The sequence below is a fragment of the Protopterus annectens genome, chromosome 3.part0, assembly GCF_019279795.1.
Source record: "Protopterus annectens isolate FY-2018-M chromosome 3.part0, PAN1.0, whole genome shotgun sequence".
Classification (NCBI taxonomy): Eukaryota; Metazoa; Chordata; order Ceratodontiformes; family Protopteridae; genus Protopterus; species Protopterus annectens.
In genome coordinates, this window is record NC_056731.1 from 1,893,234,740 (window position 1) to 1,893,255,267 (window position 20,528).

At 40.1% G+C, this 20,528-nt stretch overlaps 1 protein-coding gene across 1 annotated transcript in view; it reads left to right on the forward strand.

Moving 5' to 3' along the window:
- PPP6R3 (protein phosphatase 6 regulatory subunit 3) overlaps positions 1 to 20,528 on the forward strand; it is a 3,115,682-nt gene that overhangs the window by 1,354,906 nt on the left and 1,740,248 nt on the right. Inside the window, exon 10 of the mRNA XM_044065977.1 lies at positions 9,228 to 9,380. Coding sequence (XP_043921912.1) covers positions 9,228 to 9,380 — 153 coding nt within the window. The remainder of the gene's footprint in view (positions 1 to 9,227; positions 9,381 to 20,528) is intronic.

Sequence of the window (20,528 nt, forward strand, 5' to 3'; positions counted from 1 at the left end):
CTTTACTCAAGGAATTCCCTGCCAAGGGTAGCCCAGTGTCCAGCCAGTATACAAAAACCTTAGGGTTTAAAGGATGTCGTACGTTATGCTCACAGCGTATATCATAAAGATGATGTATGGACATACCTACCTCATAACTTCGATTGTCTGTCTGAATGCTCCTTCATCTACTGGTTACCAAGCTGTTTCAGATAAATGCCTTGTTGGAGGGGGGGTTCTTCTTATCCTAATTTCTTTGCTTTTGTTGTGAGGTTAGATGTCATCCAGAAAGGGAAAATGTCACTATAGGAGACAGATTCTCCATAACGACCATCATGAGCAGTGTTTGTTTTGCTTGGGTGCTTCTCATGGCCAAAAGTCGTACCTAATTTGTCAAGCATTTGTCTCAGACTCCTCATAGTTATCTCGTCTCTCTGTCTGTCTTCCTTGGGAACCTGTGTCTTAAATTGTTGGCTCAGGGTGCAGTAGTGGAATCGTCCCAGCCCAAGTGTCAGTCATCTGCCAAGAAGATGGCTAAAAAAGTTAGCAGATTTGACTGCTGGTACTGCCTTCCCCGGGCTTCTCTCTGAAGGCTTGTGAAAGCCCGGAGGAACATCCTGTTATTCCATCTGATTACTCTGCAGCGGCCACTTTAGAGGCAGACATGGATCCAGCTTCTTGCACGTCCTCTGAGGCTCTGCAGATGTCCATTATGGATGTTGAGGGGTAACTGCAGTTGATTATATCCAAGGGACCAAGGGCTGTTCTGCAGATTCTTGATAGGGAGGAGATTGCCACTACATTGATTGTCAGCAAGGGTCCGAACCATTTAAGATCTTTAATGCTGACGTCCCTTTGAAAAAGAAGCAGAAAATAAGATACATTTCCCTTGCTCCTAAAGATCATCAGTGTTAATAGCAGGAATTCACACATTGTTTAATGCACTTATGGCTTTGAAGGCCCCCCCCCCCCAACCCCCACAAGAAGAAGGGTAAGGCCTTGCAGGAACTGAAACATTTTTGTTTCCACTGTTTCTAAATTTCAGAGGAATTATCCTACCAAGCCTGTCTTTGTATGTAAACAGTCTCGCCCTCCTCCCAAAGGTAGTAAGGATTTTAGGAGGGCTCCTCCTGCTAAGTCTACTCAGACTCCTACTACCCAGAAGCTTCCTTTTCCAGGCAAGCCGAGCTCTGTCTGACTACCTCTTCCCTCCCTCCTACGTTAGGTTCCTTTTATTTCTTTGTCTTTCCCTGTCTCTTCCCGAATGGTTATGGATCACTCAGGATTCTTGGGGTGTCTCTGTCATTCGTCAGGGGTATTTCATGGTGTGGAAATCCCTTCCTTGTTTTTGAATATTCTTCAACCTCCTTTGGAACAGCTGCCCTTTTTTCTGGATGTACTTCAAAGCCTTTTGTCTCAAGTTACCATCCAAGCAATTTCTGCTCATCAAAAAAAGGGGGGGGGGGTTATTCCAGAATGTTTTTGGTTCCCAGGAAAGAAGGCAGCTGGAGGCCCATTCTGGATCTTTCCTCAGCTAAACACCTTTCTGAAAATTCTTTCCTTTCAAATGTTGTCCCTTCAGTCCCCATTTCCTCTTCTTGTACCTCTGGCTTTTCTAGTTTTGCTGGATCTCAAGGATGCCTATCTCCTCATCCCTGTTCATCCTCATTTCAGGAAATATTTGCTTTTCTCCGTTTCTTACCTTGCATTTTATTTTTTCTGCTTTACCCTTTGGCTTCTCTACTGCCCAAGGATCTTCACCAAATGCCTCCCTCCTGTGATTGCCTGATTTTTCCTTACCTGGATGACCTGCTCATTTAGGCTTTCTCTCCAGAGACCTTCTTTCAGCATCTCCACTATGCTGTTTGCTTCTTGCATAGCCTAGGGTTTACAGTAAATTTTCAATAATCATTCCTGACGCCTTCTCAGGATCTTGTTATTCTCAGATGCAAGCTCCAGACCATTCCTACGCTAGCATCCCTGCTTCCTACCAAGGCACTGACTCTTAATTACCTTTTTTTCAGTCCCATCTTCCTCGGGTCTTTGTTACAGCCAGGAGTTTGTAAAGGCTCTGGGGTAAATGGCTTCCACCATTCATAAGCATCCTCTAGCCAGGTTTCATATAAGAAAGTGCAGTGGTTCCTCAAGTCAGTATGGCTTCAACATTTTCATCCTTTGGACTTTCTAGTTTCCTCCTCTTTCATGCCTCCAGCTAGAGGTTCAGTGGTGGATTCATCAACTCTCTCTCAACCCATGGCTTCCTTATCAGCCCCCACTCCACTCTCAGAAGTTTTTTTTTCAGATGTCTTGGATGTGGGGTGGGGGGCTTCTTTCGGCCCTCTAAAGGTTCAGGGCCTTTGGTCCCTTCGTCACAGGGCATACCATATCAGCATCACAGAAATGAGATCTCTCCTTCTTATTCTTCAGGCCTTTCATTTGCTTTTTCTTCTAGGGCCTTTCCAAATCTTTACAGACAATACCACAGAGGGGGGACACCATCCTACCTCTTGTGCATACTAGCTCTTGAGGTTTAGGATCTGGCTATCCAGTATCAGATGATTCTTCAGGATGTTTATATTTCTTCATAACAGAACCTTCTGGCAGACTATCTGAGCATGTCCAAAAACACAGACTCACAAATGGATGCTTCACAGAGATGTGGTTCTCAACATTGTCTGCCAGTGGGGTACTCCTCAGGTAGATAATTTTGCCCCCCTCTGACCAGTCAGCTTCCGTTTTTGCAGTGGAGTCCCAAGTCCTCTGGCGTGGAAGGTGGACACCCTGTCTTTTTCTTGGAAGGGGATGTTCCTTTATACTTCCCTGCACTTACTCTCATATTGAGGGTCCTGTTCAAGATAGAACATGACTCTACTAAAATCTTGTTGGTGATTTCCTTTTGGGCCAGACAGCATTGGTTCCCTCCTCTTAAGCACCTAGCCAAGGGCAATCAGCAGGTTAATTCAGAGGGTGGATCTACTTTCACAAGACAAGGGTTTTTTTCATCCATCCTGACTTGTTCACTGTTCATCTGACAGTGTGAGTGATATGATTTTGATCCCTTTTAGGCACCTGTTTTCTTAGGACATGCTTCAGGCTCTCCAGGAGGCCAGGAAACTCGGTACCAGGAAGTCTTGTTTATCCAAATGGAAGAGGTTTTCTTTCTGGTGTCCTTGCTCGTAACCAGAATTCACTTGCAAGTTCCTTTGGTTCTCTCTCATCTGTGTGAATTGCTTCATGCTGAGTTGGCATACTCTTCATTTAAAACTTAGCTTTTAGCTATTTCTGCTTGTCTGCCTTTGACTCCTCCTTTGGCCTCTGAGTTTGAGGTCAGTTTCTTAAAGGCATTCATCATATTAGACCTCCCAAGAGGCCAATTCCTCCTTCCTGGGACCTTAATTTTGTTCTTGAAAAATGGACTTAAGCTCCTTTTCGGCCTGCAGCTTCAGCTTCCTTACAGCATTGCACTTGGAAGACCGTTCTTCTTTTGGCCCTTGCTTCAGGCCCTTCTGGCTGTCCCTCTTTTAGTTTTTCATATGAACAGGGTGGCTGTTTGTACTATCCTTTTATGCCCAAGGTGGCTAATGAGTTGTCTTTTAATCATTTTAATAATTTGGTTACCTTTTTCCTTTCTCAGCAGCCTTCCCATTGAGAGGGTTCTTCACACCTGGGATTTACATAGACAGCTCAGATATTATTTAGGTAAAATTAAAGCCATTCATAAGTCTGAGTAACTGTTTCATCCTAGATGTCTAGGTTTGGCTGTTTCTAAGCAGATGATTTCTTCTTGGATTTCTAAGGCCATTTCATTTGGCTGTTATTTTCATGGGAAAAGCCTTTCTACTTCTGTACAGGTTCATTCTACCAGGGCTATAGCTTCCTCTGGTGCTTTTTTCAAGGGGTTGGATATCAATTCCATCCTTGAGGTTGCTATTTGGACTTCTATGCATACTTTTACTAAATATTACAGGGTGGATGTGGTTTCCAGGGCTAGAGCTGGATTTGTCAAGGCTATCCTGCATGGCTTTTTTTGAGGGTTGTACTAGGTCTTCCTCCTACCAAGTTTCCCCTTGAGCTTTTGCACTCTCCCTTGAGTAAGGAATACTGCAACAGTGAAGGGAAGGACATCTGCTGTTATGGTAAGATTTTACACAACTGTGCTGTCTGGAGTGCATGACATCCACTGTTCTTACGGTTCATTTGGTAAGGCTGCACATGAGAAAGCTCCAGTGGCATCTTAGAGGCTTGGTGTCTTCACACTCAGCAACTATATCATTGTTTAGCTTCTGCCATGTGTTAAGCATGAGCTACTGCTAATGGGGAGCATTGAGGTTGAGCTGAATCAGGAGGTCTCTTCAAGTAGCAGCCTCACAATCAAACCTCGACAAGGAATACCTCAGTGGTAGTTTGTGAAGCTCAGTAAGTTGATGTCCGTGTCCACAAGTGGTGGGCGCACAGTAAGGAAAAACGTGTCAGTGTTGAGAAGAGTGTGTCAATGATCCTAGCTTTAATGGTCTTGAAACTTGTATGGAAACCAAAAGTACTGTATTTAGTCACAGATAATATCACAGTTATGTGGTACTAAAAGAAAGAGGTGGTGCATAGTCTTGCAGAACAATTTTTTAGAACATGGGAGGTAGTCCTTCAGTCAGGAATGCACCACAGGGCATTCTTCATTTCATCCTAAGTGTCAAGTATACCATTTGAGCAAATCAGAGACAGTTCCCCATAAATGAATGAGTGTTAGTTTTTTCTGTAGTTTGTTCACAAATGTGGTGTTCAGAAATGGACATTTTGCATCTACTGACAACAAACTGCTGAGAAAATTCTGCCTCTGCACAAAAGACATTTGGGGAAACTTCCCCATTGCACAGGTGTCTTCTCCTTAAACTAGGTTGGCCTATCCTCCGTGCTTTTCCCTCCAAACCTGTTGATCTTCAGAGTGATAAAGGGTAAAGGAGAAGGAGCAAAAATTATACTGATATCTCCATTTTGGCTCAGGCAACACTGGCGCTCCGTACTAATGGAACTGTTGAGGGACAAACCCTACATAGCCATAGCTAGCATTTATGTTGCCCACTTCAAGCTGAGGAGGAGAAAAGCACAAATACAGTACTACCATGGCATGCATTTCTGAATGCCAGTGGTGCACTAAAAACTGATTTTTGCCAGTTGTGCCCCCCTAACACTGTGCTCAGGGTGGCTGCCCCTTCACCGTGAACCTAATTGTCCCTCTAAAACTGTACATGCTACCTCAGCATGCAGGTCTTGGAGGGGTGGATGTCGATGCACCCCAACCTAGTAATGCTTCATTTGGCAGCTTGGCTAATTTGAATGTTTTACCCCCTTTTGTGAGTACCTTTCCTTAGAGAACTGGCTTAGTATATTGACGGTAGCTTGAAAATGCAGTAGAGTGGAATCTTACCTAGCTAAATGGAAGAGATTTTTGTGGTAGTGACAAAGGAGGAAATAACTGCACTTTAACTGGTGGTGCCTCTTATCTTATATTAAATTACAGAAATGGGTTCTTATCTTACATTACCTTACAGAAATGGGTTATAAGAAGAGTTTCAGCTTCCAAAAGAGCTAACCTGTATCGCCATATTCTGTTAAGTAACATGTCCAATAATCCATTGGTGGTGATGCCAAAACATGCAACATCATTTGACTCTAAATTAGCCTTTCATTCAGCTTGTGTTGGAGATAGCCCATCAGGATGGTGCTGATTTAACAATTGAAAAATCTTTCTGGGGTATGTTGTAAGAATTTAAAAAAATATTCAAGTTCAGAATTAACCAATATTGAATTCCATTGTTAAAGATCAATAATGGGACCTATGAATTTGAGTTGTTCAAGTGGTGTATGTTCCTTCATGGTAGAGTTTTGGCTTTAAAGCTTTTCTCCTAGTAGCAGTGTGTTGTACAGTGTTATACAGTGGAATAACTGTTAAACTTTTCCTTTGGATTGGCGAACATTACTGTGCAATTAAGACCAAAAGTAGAGTGCCTTGTTCAGACACAACTGTTTGTACTCATTTTAAGAGATTCTTGTTTGGAAACATGTCGGTGATTAAAAAAGTGGTGGCAATTTGGGTCATTACTTGTAAGTCGTTGAACTCTGCTAGCAAATTAATTTAGACTGTAATAAAGGTATGGGTTTGAATTGACCATCTTTATCTAAAATTGAGATCTCAGCCTATATGATGATTCAATTTTTGAGATACTTTGGTGTGACTAGTTGTGGGTCTCATTAAAAAATAATTTCCCAACAAGTATTTTAGATGTGAACACTCGTGTACATATATGTGTATATATATATATATATATATATATATATATATATATATATATATATATATATATATATATATTTATTTATATAAAAACAGACACATAAATGTACATGTATATATTTGTATTTTGAATCAGTATTTACATTGTATTGGTTGCTGCTCTTAAATGGTATAACATGAAATCATGCAAGAAAAATCTAAGTACATAATGGTTTGTGGTTCTTACCACTTCACTTTGATGTCTTTTAGATGAAAGTGTTTAACTGAAAATGTAAGAAGAACAATTCCAGCTGTTTTATCTTTAGATATTTTTTTATTTGATTTACTGACTGAGTTATTCAACTCTAGGCTGGCATATATACCACTTTGAAAGATGCATCTTTCAGCCATCTCTGCCTGCAGTCCAGTGGATCCCTCATTGACATTTAAGCTACTAGTCAGATTTCCTTGGCAAGGTCATTTTTGCCCCCTATGTCTGCAAACCATCACGCTTTACATTGATGAGAAATGCAGTGTCGGGGGGGGGGGGTATCTAGGCAACAGTGTGTGTGAGGGGAGGTTGCTTATGCTTTAACCATTATCTCAGCAATGATGACTTTTTTTTTTTAATTTGTCTCATTCCACCCCCGATTATGATGGGAGCACTTGCATCACTTCAAGGGCCACTTGCACCCCCAGTCCATGCATGTGTCCCCCAAATGTGCAAAAAGCAGCCACTCTCACCTGCTTAGTTGGCCATTCCCTTGTTTTCCTGGTACCAGCTCCCATCATGATGGGCCTCCTTTATCCATCCTCTGCTGTCACCAAAGCAGTAGCATGATCTGGTTGGAAACCAGCATAACCTCCCTAATGGGCACTGTCATTTTCTCTGCCTTTGCTCTCAAGCTGCTAGTTGAACTGTGGTTGCCTGTGCTGTACTCAAGGCTTTATCCTCGTGTTCCACCAGTACAGTCTACCAGGCAGACATTTCCTGATGGTGGTATTAAATCTTAGGCCTTCCAGGAAAGATGATGATTCACCATGGGACCTCAGTTTACGGAAGTACACAAAATACAAGACAACTGGATCCAGTGGCCTTTTATATCGTACCCTCCTTTAGACTTTACCTTCTTTCAAGACACAATTGATTAGTCACACCAGAAGAGAATTTGTGAATACTTATGCAGTTGTCTAACTCCTTTTTGAAGGAAGAAATGTGTTCCATTGCTTAATTTGGAGTGGAAGATTTTTACAGAAGAGGGGGAGCATTGCTTGACTAGACAAATCTGATTCACTGAGATGTTTTATTTATTTCCTGAAGCAAGCTTAGATCTTTGGTTCAAGTGTTTGTGGACTGTGTGGTTTGTGGCGATGAGGTCTTGAAAAACAGGATAGCTAATGTCCCAGAAGGCAAGACACAGATGTCCCTAAGGAGACTGTAGGACACTGATATTAATTCAAGCCTGCTTTAAGCTACTGGTTATAACCATTGTCAGATTTCTAACTGGAAGACGGGCTTATTGCTGTAACCTTGGCCAGGAGGATTTTGGAGTTCCAGGTCCTAACATGCAAAGGGGCCTTTCCTAGTTTTCTATAAAGACAGGGTCAGTCTGCATATGAGCCCCATCTTTCTGCCCAAGGTTATGATCGAAGTTTCACTAAACCATTCCCTTCAGTTACTGTTTTTCCCCAAATCCACAAAACAAAGGGGAGGGAATCTTTTTTTTTTTAAGATGTTTATAGACAACTGAGATGCTACATAATTTGGGCTATAACATCTACTAACCAGCTCTTTGTTTCGTGTGCCTCTATTGCAGAGAGAAGGAAGGAAGAAGCCCATGTCAAAACAGACCATCTCCAAATGTTTAGCAATTTACATTGCATTCGGTTATCTTTGTCATTATAAGAGTCTCAAATAGTAGGTAAAACCCATTCAGCCAGGGAAGCCATGACCAACATAGACTTTCTCACTCATGCTGACCTAATCAGGATTCTTCACTGAAATCTGACAAAGTATGGTTGAATTTTAGAAAAGTGCTCATTTTTCCATCCTGTTTAATACACTTTTTATGCACTTTTTTATTTACTTTAACTTTAACTCTTACAAAATGTTTGTAACTTAGGCTTCCTTCCCACTTGTTCAGTATGCAGTAATTAAGATGTGGGGATTGGGATAACATTTAACAAAATTTATCTTTGAATTTCAGGACCTATCCCAGTCACTTCTGCCCACCTTCCTTTCCTCAGCTGGTCAGAGTATTATTTCCTTCCTTAAAGCACCTCTGCTAATTAGTCAATTGTAGATGTCAATAGTTATCCGAAAGATCATTGTACTTGTTCTGGCACCAAATGTGGTGGTTTTCTATTTGAAGATTATACCTTTTTGCAGCAGTTTCACAAGGAAGTTTATGAACCTAGCATCTATATCAAAGTGCCATTAGAAATGTGCTCGGTATTGGGGGGGGGGGGTCAGTTTGAGCTGCATGCACTTGGTCCTCATAACTTTCAACCTTTTGCCCCAAAATGTGGCACACAACCACTCAATATGGAACAAATGGGCACAATGTGGAACACTTACTAATAACTTAATAGTAACCTCAACTAGAAAGGTTACTAGATAGTTAAAATGTCTTTTGTTAAAGTTATAAAATGCTATTTTGATGAATTGTGATTTAGTTTTGTGTACTTCAGCTAATGGTTAACACGTTCACATGCCAACTGTTTCAGTGTGGGACAGCATGGAACATAATTTTATGCAAGACACAGAATGAGGAAAGTTCTGCTTAATAGGGTGCACTTGACAGGTGTTATTTTCCTCACAAAAATACCTTTGCTTAAAGTTACGTACGTTTAAAGGGTAATGCACCAACTATTTTCTTAGGGGCAGTATATATGAAGTGCGATGTATATAAGGTATATATAATAGCTCTTGAATGATGCAAGTGAATTACTAATTCTAAGTAACTTTTTTATTTGGTAGAAAAGACCAATGAAGACAACTTTTGGAATATTAGATCCTCCAGTTGGAAGTGCTCGCATAAACATAATCAAGTTGTTGTCCTGTCTTCTTCAGTTAAGTTCAAGAAGTATTAACTTAAAACTTATCGAACTGGATATGCCAGGAACTGTACTGGTAAGAATTACTTTTATTTAGACAGTACTTTGGGCTTTCTGTTTTTATTTAACACTTCAATACATCCATTTTGTGTATTGCCGTTCAGCTTGTATACAAATCTTGAGAGTCCCTGTGTGTGTTACAGGATGTGCATACTTTTTCTTAAGTAAATTGCCTTTACATTTGAGTTAAGGGGTATGTGCTTCTCATTGCCCCCAGTTACTTCTCATTCAATTTGAATAACCACCTAAGGATCATAATCTGTATCTCTCTTGTTTGATGACCAAGAAATATAGCCACTCATTTGTATTTGCCGCATACAAGTGAGAGGACCATCACAATTCAACCCAACAATGTTGTTGGCAGAAGTTTGAGGTGTATGTTAACAATCCCATTGGCTAATTGTAGTTGAAGGACCCCTTCTGTTGGGTGGTAGGACTGTTTGGAGGAGCTCTCTGTAGATAGGCAGGCAAAAGGCAAAGGACTCACAGATCAGGCTTAAAAATCATAATGTTTAAGAGTTTTAAAAAACACTTATCTTGAAACCCAGCATGTCTTCATACCTTTACTTGCCCATTTATAATAAAACATAACATTTTTTCCTGGGCAGACCAAAATAACTTTTAAAATTCCTGTAGTATATGGATTTCCAGCATGAACACCCTGATGGATCCATTCTTTTGGCAGGAACATTTGCTGCATTTTAATGATGTTGTTGTGGGGGCTCTCTGAACGTAGTGATCCAATATTATCTTTTCTGTCCATCTCATTTGCTTGTTATATCAAATCTGAAGCTTGCATCATTCAGACTTTTGGATATAAGGATCAGGCTCCTCTCCATACCCACAATTTCCCTCTGCCCTGAACGTTCATCAAATCACTTTTGCTGCTTGCTTCAGCCAGAAGTGGTCTCAAAGGCTTTGCACAGTGTGATGATTTTTGGAGTTTTAGATAATTGGAATATTAGCATTTTCCATCTTCATGTCTCCCTATTCAAACGCAACTTCACTCAGGAATCTTTCTTGTATAATCTGTGTACTTTTTTTGATAGTTTTATATTGGTTATATAGTAGTAACATATGCTTTTCCTGCCTTTTCTTGTATTCCCCCTTAAAAAAATAATATTTTTAAGAATTCCACCTTCTGTATCTTAACTCTGCTGTAGTTAGTTTGCAGTGTGGTGTTAGTGCTCTGTTTTAAACTTTGGGGTTTTTCTTTGTGTTATTGCTGCTGCTGATGATGATTATGCATTTTTGCTGTGTTTGACAAGGCTTTAGGCTTTAAAAAATGTTCCACACGCACAATTCCTCATCAAGAACTCCTGCATACTAAATGTTTGTTGTGGGGCAGCCCATCTTGATAAGGATTGTTAACTTTGTTCTTTTGGGCATAGGGCACACTCAAACTGGTGGTCCAGATTAGTGCTGAAGAGTTGTCTCCCTGCTTCATGGGGAGAACTGGCTCTTTCCCTCTTGGGTTCTCCCACTGCTACGAGAGCTGCTGAGAAGGCTAAAGGAGACTGCTATAAAAAGAGAGGGGGGGGGGGGGACAGATATGGAAAAAGAGAAATCCAGGGAAAAGTATTCAAGAAAAGTCTCTGGACCGTATGGGTCTGTGGGCCCTGTCCCAAAGCTTTCCCATTAGCATATGATTTTTTCCTTGCAGCTGGTATGGATCTACTCACCTGCTCCTCCCTTGATAGTTGAGCAGAGGTTCTCTGCAGACCCAACCATCCCTTTACTCTGTTCTCCAAATTTACAGTTGGAGAGGTCCTTAAGCATGTCCTCAAGGCTGCCTTTAATGGCCTCCTTGCTTAAATCTGTATGGTCATTGAATTAATCTGAGGTGGATGTGGACAGGATGTTGTGGAAGTTCCTGAGGACCTAGATACAGATAAGGACCTTCCCACGATTTCCACACCGGAAATGCTGGGACTAGGCCTCATCATCCCTTAACTGGTCTCTCCTTCACATATCCCACCTTTGGATCTGGTGGTTTTGGAACCATACTTTTCCCTGTGGGATGCCCTTGTTAGAGCTCATAGTTTGGTTGTCTTCAACTCTGTGTCCCTTATTCTGTAGACTCTGACAGCATTGGATCTGGTGGGTCCTGGAGCAGAGAGCTCGACATTGGCTCTCAGGGGATGAACTCTGATCCCTACATTGTCTGCTCTGGAGCGAAGCTGGACCTTGTCTCAAGAGAATCTCTTGTTTGGATCCTAAGAGAACCTATTCAGGACCAGCCTTGGTGATTTTTGAAAGGGTTCCCATATCTATAAAAAAAAAAAAGGTATCCCGTCTTCACTTGGATCAGTCCCAGTCCCCTCTGTTGTCTAATGTACCTTTCCAGCATCATCCTGTTCCTCCGGGACAACCGTCTTCAGTGGGCCTTGACAAGGGTCACAAAACAGGTTCCCCAACAGCTTAGGAATCTCTTCCGGATTGTCCAGCTGTTGAAGAGAACAGGAAGAATTCATGTAAAAGGAGGCATTTAAACTTCTCATAGGAGTCTTTCTGAAGATAGTGATTTCACTGAAGCAGAAGGGTGTCCAAGATCTGCCCTGGAGAATGTCTCCTTTGAGGACCTAAAGTTACTTTGGCAAAAGGGGAGATAGTCCACAGATGCCTTCTCCCAAGAGGAATCAGTATTTTTTGAGGCATTTGAAGCTGGCATATCTACTTCTGGGTGGTCCCCTGGGCAGACTAGTTTTATTGATCTAGTGTACCAGCTGTCATGGAATGAGCTGAAACTAGTGGAGCCCATACCCCACAAGCTTGAAAAGATTTTTGTTTCCCCACAGTATGGGCACGATTCAGACCAATAACATGGCTGTAGCCTGGTACATCAACAAACAAGGAACATTCCACTTGTACCCATCGTGTTGGTGGCCATGAGAGTTTGGTAGTGGGTAATATCTTCCCAGAGGTTTCTGTTTGCAGTGATGTCCTGGGGAAATCCAGTGTATTAGCTGACAAGGCAAGCCAGTTCAGTCTTCTGCCTCATGAATGGTCTGTCACTCAGTTGATGGCTGCCAAGATTTTCAGCCACTGGGACTGGCTTTGCTGCAATCTGTTTGCAACCCCATCCAAGTAGTTACTTTGCCCTGATTCCAGAGGAAGAGTCACTGAGGGATGATGTGTTTTTTTAAACTAATTACTTACAGTTGTTTATCTGTTAACACATTAATTGGTGAGCCTCTCCCTAAATGACGCTGGTACTTCCAAGCAGGTTGCACTGACAGAGGCAAGACTTGGCAGCTGTTTTAAAGGCACTTCCTCATACATTGAGAATTTTACGTTAGCATTTAGCTCTGCTTGGGGATAAGGCACTTTATTATAAATGATTGAGATCAAGCATGCAGATAGTTGTGCTTCAAGATAATGGCTTTTTAAACTACAAAAGGGTTGAGCCCTTATTTAGCTCTATTGGAGCATGTGTGACCTAAAATGCCATAAGATATGGAGGAAAAGGGGCCATTAGCTTAGTAGTGACCTTGATTTTTAGTGGAATCCTGAACCATGAGTAGAAGCTTCATTTCCTTGAAAAAACACCAAGGTGATGAAAAAACTAGGTTAGAAGCACGATGCTGATTTTGCTACCTAAATTGCAAGCAACAGACAGTGACATCCTTGACCCTAAATCTGAAGGAGAGAAATCGAGATGTTCTGGATGGTTTACATTATTTTACTTGATACAGTTATTGCAGAGATATCACAAATGTTTGCAGATGTTCTTATACTGTGTAATGTCGAGATTACTAAAAAAATATGAGCAGACTCTGACCCTGAGAGAGAGCAATTATGTAAATGAGTGTACTATCACTTATCTAAGATGGTTGGAAATTAATTGATTTTATCTGATGAAGTCTCCCTGAGATATGAAAGCGCCTATGGAATGATTTTTGTGTGCTTTTTATTACAATATATTAAATTATTTAATTTCCCATGGTCAGAGTCCATTCATTCATATTTTTTAGTAGTTTTTGGTGGATACCACTTTTGAATCTTTTATCAGTAATGTCCAGATTAGCTAGGTGCTTTAGGGATGTGAAAGTGGTGGTCTAATTGAATTAGATTGTGCTTTGCTGAAAGGACTTTGGATAAAAAATAGGTTATTAGTTTCCAGAAGGGATTATTGTATGCCTTTCATCCCATAGAGCTCCCTTAGAATATTCTTTGAGTAGTAGTGATGTAGACAGAACTTGTACCTGTGAATCCGATCCTTACAGCAGCAAAGAGGTGCGAGCTTTAAAACCTGCAAGGAGTTGAGGTTTCTTTTAAACCAGTTTTTTTCTTTTTTGCACTTTTAAGTGAAGAAGGACGTTATAATACATTTAGGTATATTTTGAAGGCTGAGTGCATCTTTTTTTAGTCTCTCTCTGTCAGTGTATTCTTATGTATCTTGCTACAGCTGTTGTGTCTGTTACTGTGTTGAAGCAATGGCAGTGTGTAAAAATTGCTGGCATATAAACTGCTTCAGTCCCAGACAAAATGGGCAGTGTCTCTGTTGGTCTTGATTTATGATCTGATGATTTTAGAGAACATAGAGTGACTGTGCTTCTTGACTTAGAACACAGGGGATGCTCTGCCTGTTACGATGGAAACTGAGTTTATGTGCTAAAGCTACTAAGTGTTAGTCGTAGTTCAGGAAAAAAAATATTTTGTTTGATGTGTAGTTTTCACTGCTTTGCATTGGTCCCAGAGGTCTTCATGAAAACAAAAACTGACAGTGGGCAATAGGTATTTTTAAAAGTACTAACATTCCAGGGAATGAATCCTAAATTTGTGCATCCCATGCCTTGATGGTTAATAACTTTTATATAGTGTGCATCTCGCTAAAGCTGATATGACGCAGTAAAACAGCTCTTAAAATAATAAAAAAATAACTGATGCTTTATAGTACGAAAGCGTAGGGAGAGGGCACGAATGAGAACATATAACAGAAATGCTCATCTGAAAGCAGACAACAGGGTACTTGGATTAGTACTCACTGTGGAAAACAAGTTTTATTGCAAAGTGACAATGCCCCTTAGAAGCAACAGAGAATGTTAGTGAATTATGAAATGAGGCAAGATAGGAAAAGGAAACCAGAACAACTGTATCACATACATTTTTTAAACCACTGAGAAGCTTGTGCAGAAATTTCTGTAGTGTTTATGTTGGCAAGGGAAGCTAAGGTTACCTCAGCACTTCCTGATGTCAGAATAGGGGATAATGCTATCTAAGTGCTAGAAACTGGAAGTAAAAAACAATTTTACTGCCAATGGCAGAACCAGTTTAGTTCAGCACAGCGTAGAAATTGTGCCTGGAGAGAGAGCCCTGTGATAGTAGCAGGAATTATATTTGATATTTCCTGAGGGAAGGTTGGGGGGGGGGGGTAAAATTGGAGCTGAATTTAACAGCCGGGAGGTTTGCTGTATCTTGTGGCTCAGTGTAGGTGGCTTCATTTACAATGAGCTCTGCACACAATTGTGTATTGCCTTTGTGGTTGTGGACGTAGCTAAAGACTGCTTTGTGGTTGTCCTTGGCCTGGGAGGCCAAACATAACTCAAATTTGGCTTTAGTAGACTTTTGTCATTTGAGTTGTTTAGTTTGATGAGAGTGCTTTTGTCCTTCTGGGTGCTGCACTTCCTAATTTTTGCCATGTTTCTCTTCCTCTTGTTGTACAGCGTATTGATTTTGTGATTCCACTGGGGTGGCTTGTTTTTGAGTTAGTTCTGTACTTCTTCCTGGTGGGTACAGCTGCCTCTTTGCAGCTATTAGCATGCTTGTACAGGGTTTCTGTGAACACTTCTGCAAAGGCAGCAGCAGTTCTCAGGGATTATGGGGGCTTGAAATGTTGCCAGGTTCTCACTTAATAGCAGGATGTTAGCCTTAGAATAGCTCCTGAATATTCCAGGTTTAGCTGGGGGTCCAGATTTTATTTTTTACTTCAAAGGAGACCATTTTGTGTCTGATTTTACCAGGGAAGGCATTACAGTAGGGGGTGTGCAGCAGTCTCCCATATTAGTAAGGATTAGATCCAGTATGACTGCACTCCTGGTTGGTGTATTGACTATCTTGCCCAGGGAGTTTGTGTTTATAAAATTAAGGAATTTGTGCGTGCACGTTTGGTGTTGTATAAGATTCCCAGTTAATAGTGGGATAATTAGTCACCCGTGAATATGGTATTGGGTTAGATGGTTAGTGTTTGTAATGAGTTTAAATACATAGTATGTGTTTCCTGGGTCATAAAGGGGGACCTATAGCTAGCATGCAAGTGGTGCTGGATTTTACCTGTGGTGATTTGAACATGGGGCAGCTCAAGTGTATTGTCCTGTTTGACCAGCCTTGAAGTATATTTATTTTTGATGTAAATAGAGACACCTCCACCTTTCATCTCTGCCTGTGAAGTAGCTGGCTTAAATGTGTGGAAGGCATTGTATCATTGCACTGTTGGTGTGCTCTCTTTGCAGCTCTAAACCATGTCTCTGTGACCGCACAGACATCAGCATTCTCTAGGGTAAAGATAGCCTGTAGGGAGTGGAGTTTTTTGTTTAGACTCCTAGTACTGAGCCGTAATACCTTTAGATTTTCTTGGTTTTGATTTGCTATGTTGGAAGTACTTTCAGTGTGGCATTGCCTAAAAAAGGCGCTATGGGGAAAGACTATGTTTTAGCTAATATTCAGAAGCCTAGAGGGGAGAGGTGCAGGCCATCTTTGGCTAAGCAATGTGTTCTGTTGACCATCTCTTTCCATGCTGACAAATATTGCACCCCCTTAGAATGACACCAGAAACTAAACCTATTATTAAAATCAATCAGTCATCTTTTGTTCCTATTGTTGCATCATCCTTGCAAATTCAGAATGCTGCTCAGTGCTAGGCTTGTGACGCATATTCCGAGAACTACATGATGTGTCTGTTCATATAGTCTAGGGAGGTACATCTGAGGTTATTTACTCCCACATGGACTTTGACTGAGTCATATTGGTAATTGTGGTCAAGTGACCTGAGTGCACGTGTAATGTGGCAGTTCCTACCCCCTGATAAGCAACCGACCATAACGTTTTCCTTAGCCTGGTGTGAGGGACATCAGTGTGCGTCTTGCAATGGACTATCCAATGACTAAAATGTTAGATTGTGTGGTGGCTTGCCTTATGGGCTTAGAGGTAGTGGCTCCATGAGATGTAGCTCTGTGTTGATGTGGATGTTGTTTTGAAAGAGTGCATTTGGGGCTACTGAGGGTATTTATGTGTACATCGTCTAGGAGGTCTTTGTGGTTTAGGAAGGTTACATGCAAGTGCCTCAGCATGTGTGTGTCAATATGTTGACTTTGAATTGTGAGTAATGGGTGCAGTGTGTGTACTACTGACAACCATTTTGACATTAGGAATACTTTTATGTGAGAGCTTTGCCTCCAGTAACAGTGTAAATACATCTCTCACATACCATATCAGTTTGTTAAACTTAAATTGTCACATTATTTCTGTGTAGCAGGGGAAGGAACGTGTGAGAGCATTTGCGGTTTAGGATAGTGTAAGGGCTAATGAAGGGGATATTTTTGGTGGTGGTTGTTTATTTTGCATGTGCTATGTGTCTGAGTGTATTTTCTAGTGGAAGTAATATGGGAAGTGTTTTTCTAATGAAAGGCATTGAGGTTAGAGTTGAACGCATCTTAGTAAGGTGATTGGGGAGGCAAAGCAAATAGATAATTTACATATTTCTTAATGGAAGAGGTCCAAAAGAATTATTACTCCCTATGTTATGTTACAGCTAGCATTTGAGAGACTTGCATCTTAACAGCTTATTAAATAAGGTACATAAATTTACCCCTATGCCTAGAAGACCTGTTGTAGTTGGACAGGGCTTATTAATTGAACGTTTGTGTTTCTTTTTTAAATTTATGTAAAACCTTTATTAATATATTTTCTAAGAAAAGGGAAACCATAGAATTTTGTTAATGTTGCAAATAAAATATGCGTTGCTAATATCTCTTGATATTCAGAGTACATCTCTATGCCTCACGATTTGGGTGCCAGTGCCATAAATATTTGCTGGAGTATGTTGATTTTTCTTTTTTTGCTTTCTTGGAGATGATCATGGGACTATCTTTATTTGAAGGGGACTGTAGTGGTGACAACTTTTTATTTTATTTTGTTTTCTATTTGTTTACTGGGATAGTCCAACTAGACACAGGTCCTTTTTCAGCTGAGGCCCAGGGAGAAAAATGTTGTCTCCATTTATGCAGATTTGGACATGAGATGCATTAAATTTAAGCTCCATACGAGTGTGTATGTATGATGATAGAACTTGTACATATTTTGAAATGAGATTATTCCTAGTCAGTTGGTTATTATGGAAAGAAAGGTCAGAAGATTTAAAATGAACTAGGAATTTGTGTTGGAGTAAACTCCCTCTTATTTGTTCTTGCTGGGACCAGATCTTAGGCTGGATAAATGAATAGCTGGTTAATCAGAAAAAGCATACAAAATAGCATTTGTAGGTTATAAATCAGCTAGAATAACAGGATTTGTGTTGGTATGCATTTTTCTCATGAATATGAAGTCTAAAACTTAAATGTCTGTCATTATTTAGCCCAGAGGTTGTTGTCTTTTGCAAGGGCTATGGCAGAAATTTGATGGCCGGTTAAAGAGAGACCGGATAAGAGAGAGTCTACTGTACTGCTAAATACAATCTGTTTACAATTGATTATTTGAATGCAATCCCTAAGCTTTTGGATGGCACTGTCATGACTTTAATATATGGTAAACCTTTTTCAAAGAATGCACTACTGTTTGCCGCCAGCTGTCACTCTAGATTTATGAAATACTGTCTTCAGTAACCGTGTGTGTTAAATATATTAAGTAAACAAGTACCTCTTTAGTTGGCTTCTCTGCTTGGGTGGGAGTGGTAAGTAAAAGTGGTACTGATAGTATTACATGTAGAACTAAGATTTCCCTTGTTTTTACAAATGTGGATGTCTTGATTAATGGGCTTGACTTAAGCTGTAAAACATTTTTGTAGCATTTAGGCTTGAAAAATAAGACAAAATGATGAAAGCCTTGAAAAAATGCTACAGTTCTTGACATTTGCAAATATATTAGCTTGTCTTTTTGCCCCATTAGCAAATGTCCTCAGTATTAAGACATCTGCAGCTGAAGGTAGTTTGACAGGGGGATGATGTACATTCTCTTGAGTGAAATTTACAAAGATTACTTCATGTATCTGCAAGTGGCTATGTTTTTTTTTTCTTTGCTAAATATTTGTACTTTGAGACAAGCTGTGTCTGTTGGTGCAAACAATTAAGCTTGAGTGCTCTGAGTATTGAAATATATTAAGAAATGCAGAATGCAAATAGCAGTGCTGTCACAGTGACATTTGGAAATGTGAGCATATAAATTTGACAAAGAAAAGATTTCAGGATGGGTGTTCAGCAGACTGTCAAGGACAAAGGAAACAAGAACTAATCATACTGATTGTTAGAGGGGCTCCAATAGTGACATAATAGGATTGGAGGAAGGGACAGCTGGCATGAGGGAGAATTATGCTGGCATTTATTTATATTCCACCAAAAGCTGCTGTTATGGAACTTAAGAAAATTTTGAGAGACAATCACCTTCCAGCAAATAATATTACTTGTATATAGAGACTAGAACTTGATTTGTAGTAGTGAGGTTGTATCAGGGGACCTAGAAGTGAAAATAAGAGGACAGATTTGTGAAGAAATTTATGGAAGATGTTAATGCAGTAGTAGGAACACAAACATTTTACGTATTATTCCCCAAGGTACAATAACTGTGCTAGACTAGATACAAGTTGTATTTCACAGGAGCATATGCAGTTAATTGAAAGTTTTGACATATCCAATTACTATTTCAGATCATGTACAAATAGAAACTTAGATAAAAATGCAGGGAAAGAAGTGAAAATGAGACACTGGTGCTTTCCAGCCTACCTGTTAAAAAGAATTTAAGGATGGGTAGTGGAAATTTTTTTGAGTGTAGTGGAAGATCTAAATTTCCTCAGAAGGAATCGCTAGTGAGTGGGATAAAATGAAAATGGAGTTCAAAAATTGGGTAGGAAAAAATGTGATAAAGAAGTATTATTTAGAGGGGCTGACAACGGTTGAACTATTGTAGAATAAGAAGGTCCTCCCTGAACAAGAGGTGCTATTGCAGAGTGTTAGAGAAAAAGAGGCAAATTTGGATAATATGCATGAGTTCAGAAAAGTTGTAGTTAAGCAACTATTTTTAATAACTTCAGACCACAAAAATGTTTAGCACAATGACTTGGGCAACAGAAAGTAGATAGTTGTTGACAAACTTGGGGATCATATGACAAAACAAAATGGAGATCCTATAGAGGTTTTAGAGATATTTAGGCATTTTTTATTGAAGTTTGTTTAAAGCAGAGGAATGTGGAAACCAAGAAAGTGCACAAATGGAAATATTTATGGAAGACTTATGCCAAGTTTAGATGAAGATGAGGTCAACAAGTAGTTAAGATAGGAGGAGATGAGGCAAAAACTGTTATGTATAATCAATCTGCAGGAAAGTCTCCAGGAACTTATCATACTCCTATGTAAGTTTGGAAGTTAGGAGGGAAGAAAAGTGGTAAAGCTCTAGAAGATTTTGTTTAATAATTTAAATGGGGAAGCACCAGCATCTTGGAAGAAAGCTGTGTTGGCTTTATTACCCAAGGAGGATAAAGACCCAGTGTCATATAGAATTATTTCAGTTTTAAACCATGAATATGAAGTGTTTGTCTGTACTAGCTAAAAGAATGGCAGAGCTGTTGCCAAAATTGAGATGGATTAGTGTGTTTTGTGGAAGGGATTCAAACATTGACAACATTAATAGAACAATGATGGTCCAGAGGGAAGCTGAACGTAAGAAAATACTGTTGTTGTCTGGTCTTGATGCAGAGAAAGCATTTGACAGTAAGCTAGGATTTTATATATAGGACTGTGGAAGCATTTGCCTTCCCTTATGCAATAATAAGGTTAAATATGAGGATATATGAAGGATTGGATGCAAAAATTAAAATGGGAGAGTTTCTCTCCAGTAAGTTGTTTGAATAGAGGATCCAGCCAGGGGAGTCCTCTTTCCCCTTTAATTTGCTTGATGTTTAGAGCCACTGGCAACGAAAATAAGTGACTCCAGAAATTGAATATAATTGGCATAGTAG